Genomic DNA, 4,860 nt, shown 5'->3' on the forward strand with positions numbered 1-4,860 from the left:
AAAAACTCTTTTAAAAGATATTTTTTTAGGTATTCGACCTACCTGACCTAAAAGGCCGATGGCGACTCCCAAATTATTTTCAAAACCATTTATTTACATCACTTTTCCCGCCAAATAAAAAATTCGTGCCCGGACAAAAATCGGTTACGACAATATTAACTGTATATTAGTCTGCCTTTCGTGAGATAACCTCAATTTTCTGTCCAAACTAAAAAACCATAAATCGTTTAGAGCCGGGGAGATATTCTTCTATATCACCAATTCACCCAACCCTTCATCATGTTTACGTATGCATAAGAGGTTTCATTTATATTCAGTTTGGAGAAGCCGAATGTCAGACTAGATTCTATTAAGTAAGTATCTGTGGCATCTTCGGCTTTACTCATAAATATTCCAATAATAGATCTTTCACAATGAAATCTATCTTATATAGTATCTGTATGCAAGTACGAGGATTAGTTAGATAGTTGACCCTGTTAGTCTAGTAATAGTGCTTTTATTACTTAACTAGATCTAGACTCACCGCCAACACCTGACCCCTACCTTTCCACCGACATGGATCTACCACCTTCCTCCGCCCCTAAGCCACGACTGATGTGTAGCTACGGCGGCCGCATCATCTCACGTCCCCAAACCAAAACACTTTACTATTCCGGCGGTGAAAACCGCTTACTTACAATCCCCACCACCGACAACTACACCACCACATTTACACTTTCTTCCCTCACCACCCACCTCTCCACCTTTCTCCGCCTCACCATCCCATTTACTCTCAAATTCCAACTTCCAAATCACGACCTCGACTTGCTCATTTCCGTCTCGACCGACGATGATCTCCAAATCGTGTTGGAAGAACACAAGAGAATCTCTTCTAGTTCCACCGCTGCATCTTTACATATCAGGCTGTTTCTTTTTCCAGTTGGCAATGGCGATAAAACTGAGTTGACTCATCCGAAACGGGAGAGCTGGTTTGTTGATGCTTTGAGGAGTGCTAGGGTGGGGTTTGGAGGTGTGGTGAACAAGCTGAGTCCATTCCTTTGGAAACTTCTTCTTCTTTTGGTTCTACTTCTTCGCTTTCCTTGTCTAGTTTGCCTCCAATCAAACCCTTTCGTGATTCAATACCAAGGTAATAAAAACAAATTTGTGTCTTCCTTTATACATGAGAAGAAAGGAGCTCCAGTGTGTAAATGTGCATTTAAAAAAAAGCCGTTGTTTTTCTCCATGGTTCTGTTTCCTTATTCTCTTAGAGGCAGCTAGTGGTCCAATTGTTCGGCTTTTTTTCCTGAAAAAAAGGGGCTACCTGTAAATGAAATTTTGTAGAGATTTTGACGATTTCTATTGTTTTGATTCGTTTTGGCTGATTATGGAATGAGCTCATTGGTTCTTAGATTGTTGGATAGAACGAGGTTAAACTTGAGAGTCAAATTTCTAACTTGCAAATTTCTGCTTGAAGTTGTGGGGATTGGAAGCAAATTTGATCAATTATAAGTTTAATTCAATAAAACTGAAACGGAGTGCTGGTTGCTTTAGATTGACCTTCTAAATTTAACTCCATATGTTTAAGATGAATGAATGGTTTCATAGTTTATTCTTCCTTTTGACTGTAATATTTTGTTTCATTCCAGCAGCGATGAATGTCTCGGGAATGCTGTTTCGAATGTGCAGGCTGGAACTTTTCAAGACCAAGTTGGTCACATTGCTTCAATGGAGAATAGGCTCTGTTCTAACACTTTTGAATCAGACAAGAAATTTGCTGATCCTTCTTCTGGGTTTGAGATGCATAAACCTATTCATGCTTATGGTTTTCCAGTAAATCTGATGCATCCACCTCAGCAGCAAACACAAGGAATTCATGAGGATACCCATTACGTACCGTCAAACATGCCTGGAACGCAGCCCGTTACGCCTTATTACACAGTCTATTATCCGGCGCCACAGCAGCAGCAGCCGCAATATCTCCATTATCAGACAAATCAGCCTTATCCAATGTATTATTCCCCTATCGCACGAACTAAGCCCTACAGTATACCTATGCAACATGGTATGGATCAAGCAACGAGTATCAGTGCTGATCAGCCCCAAGCTCTTCCAAATGCTCCATTGATCCCAACTCAAGTGGTTCTCAAGGAGGTTGCAGCAGTACCTCAACATGTAGCCGACTTAGCCTCACAGCAATACCCAAAACTTCCAGCAGGACACCAACATATTCATGTACCTCGTACCGAAACTGAAACGGCATTTGCAGGGGCTCAAATTCAGCACCAACCTCAATCATGCAGTGTTGCTGCTGGTGAAACCGCGAATCAAGCTAACAAAGCTGATGATGACCCTGCTCGAGTCCAAATGTACAAATCTCAGCCACCCCCACCGGTGTGGCCTTCGCAATATCAAACAATGACCAAAGCCACGACATTGCTTTTGTCCGAGGCTATGGCAAAGTTGCATACAGACAATGCTGACCAGAAACGATTTTGGTAGTGGTGTCTTGCTAACTTATTTCCTGTGTTCCACGTTCTCTTTATTTGTTGTTCTTTGATGTTCTGGAAATTACAGTATTCCAAACAACGTGTTGTATGATTGAACTGTCTCTTCTGATGTCCTCAAGCATCCCTCTTTTAGGGAAATAGAACATTTGTTTATATAATCGTGCTAATAGCTTTTGTCTCTATCATTATTTGCAATGTCGGGCGTAGACTGGTGGGTTTTATTACATGTCTTGGTGCGAATGGTTACCTTGCTATTGAGGTGCATGTGGTGGAAATGAGATTGTAATCATGTGCTTACATGAGATTTTGTAATAAATTAAACACCATAATAACAAGGAAAAAATTATTAAGATTTAATATAAAAGATATATTTCAGACAAAAAAAGGGGTGGGAAAATCCACTATCATGCCCATCCATTAGCAAGTATAGTATGTGAAGGCTCCAAAATTTGGGGCCCCATGCTATGAGAAAAAAAATTGCTAACCTAGAAAAAAAAGTTTCCTTTTACAAAATAAAAAAAAAATCTAATTTTCTCCTTTACTATCTCTAGAATTCAATTGTAATAAATTCTTCCTAAAAAATTCACTAAATTTATGGTGTTTAATGAACATTTTCATTCTATTTTCAATCTTATTAATTTTTGATATTTTACAATTTCACTTTATTTTAAAATAATTTAGGAGTCTCGTTTTAAAAAATAACACAGAGCCTACATTTCTTTTGGGACGGACATGTTCACTATATCAGAGAAGAGTACAAAAAGATTTGAGTAAATACAAAAAGATATATGTACAAACTGATTGATATCAGTGGTAAAGGAATTGTTGTTATTCTTTGAGATCTATGGTTCAAGCACCAAGATTACTAGGGGTGTAAGCGTTCAATGCCAAATGATTGAGAGTTATCTTTAAACAGATATCGCCTTGTATTATCCCATATTAATAAAAAATACAAAAAGATTTGAGCAAATACAATTTTGATGTAATCAACGTTACATATTACATAATTCAACTTACATAATCGTCTCTTCTTGAACAACTCTCTGTAGCTGAGGAGACATTAACAAAATATATTTATTCTGCTAAAGTTCATAGTAAGTGATGAGTCCAAAGTTCATAGTAAGTGATGAATCCATTCTTCTAAGAGAAGTGAAATGGATATTTTATATGTATGAAGGTCTCTCTCTGATCCAGTTGATGTGTAAAACTTATTATAAACTCCCCTTGGATTTATGAATTCAATTTCTCGAAGCTACAAGGCACAAACCTCATTAAAGGTCTCCTGTAGGGGCTCTTTTGGGTGCAGGCCGAAGCAAGCTTGTGTACGGCAGTTATATTGTTGTTGATGGTAACATTTGAAATTATTATAAGTGGTTCATCTCCTTTGATTTAAGCTGAGAGCCACAGTTGATGATTCACAATCCAAAGAATTTCCTTAGTCTTCAGCCGACATCTCCAAAACTATGTTCCTATATTCTCTATCTTAACAAGTCAGTAACTCTCTTTTGTTTCATATTCAACGTTGCCAAATCTATATAACAATATAGAATAGTTATTCTTTGTCATGGACAATCTGCATTCATTTACATCACAGGTTCAAAGAAAGAAACTACCTACAATTACATTTGTAAATGCTAGCTAAGCAATGGCGATAAGTAAACTTGGAAACATAACAAGCTTAAGCATCTTTATCAACTTTCTTACCGGTGAAGATCTTGGCCAAATTCGGCATCACTTTTCTTTCTTCTTAATGTTGAACGGGGTCAATCCACCCACCCGTGTCACTGGCGACGACGATCTTCGGGACCTTGATCTTCCTAATGGTGTCAAGTTGCCATTGCTTTTCATTGATCTTCTATCGTATGGTGATTGCTTGTTTTGGCCTTCAACATTTTGCCATTTTGCTTGTTTTGGCCTTCAACATTTTGCCATTTTCAGTATTTCCCTTTCACTAGCCTTGAGAGCTTCAGTCCATGCCTCTGCGGCAGCAACTTTCATATCAGCAATCTCTTCGGCTCCAACTGCACGACCGGTTAAGTAATCGTACTCGAATTTAGATATGGTAATTTTGGAGCTCTGATTAGATGCCGAAGCTCTAGATTGCATTGTGGTCTCTATGAGAGATCGCAACTTCTCTAGAGCTGATGTCTCTGCTAACTTGACTGCTTCAAGTTCCTCCACAGCTGCCTGCAGTTTTCCCTCGGTAGAGTCTACTTCGAACTCGATTTTACGGATTTCTTCTTCGATTTTCGTTATGTCTTCGGTTATAAGAGCCTTTTCTTTCTTTGATGCTTCAGCTTCAGTTCTTAACTGTTCAAGTGTCAGGGAAAGATCGATCACAATTGATTTAGCCTTTCCTTCAGCTGCTGTCACT

General features: G+C 38.6%; 1 protein-coding gene and 1 pseudogene across 1 annotated transcript; one reads left to right on the top strand and one right to left on the bottom strand.

Moving 5' to 3' along the window:
* Nucleotides 1-555: 555 nt before the first annotated feature.
* Nucleotides 556-2,478, top strand: LOC120212065. The gene is made up of 3 exons (XM_039210497.1): nt 556-968; nt 1,010-1,126; nt 1,629-2,478. The coding sequence occupies exons 1-3, from the start codon at nt 556-558 to the stop codon at nt 2,476-2,478; spliced, it is 1,380 nt and encodes a 459-aa protein (XP_039066428.1).
* A 1,549-nt stretch (nt 2,479-4,027) lies between these two features.
* The window catches only part of LOC120212085, a 2,237-nt pseudogene continuing 1,404 nt past the window's right edge, over nt 4,028-4,860 (bottom strand).

Source organism: Hibiscus syriacus, unplaced genomic scaffold (genome assembly GCF_006381635.1).
Source record: "Hibiscus syriacus cultivar Baekdansim isolate YM2019G1 unplaced genomic scaffold, ASM638163v2 tig00109992_pilon, whole genome shotgun sequence".
Taxonomy (NCBI): domain Eukaryota; kingdom Viridiplantae; phylum Streptophyta; class Magnoliopsida; order Malvales; family Malvaceae; genus Hibiscus; species Hibiscus syriacus.

Coding starts and splice junctions, on each gene's coding strand:
- LOC120212065 (XM_039210497.1), top strand. CDS start 556: ATGGATCTACCACCTTCCTCCGCCCCTAAGCCACGACTGATGTGTAGC. Junction 969..1,009: donor CATCCGAAACGGGAGAGCTG/GTTTGTTGATGC, acceptor TGGGGTTTGGAG/GTGTGGTGAACAAGCTGAGT. Junction 1,127..1,628: donor TTTCGTGATTCAATACCAAG/GTAATAAAAACA, acceptor TCATTCCAGCAG/CGATGAATGTCTCGGGAATG.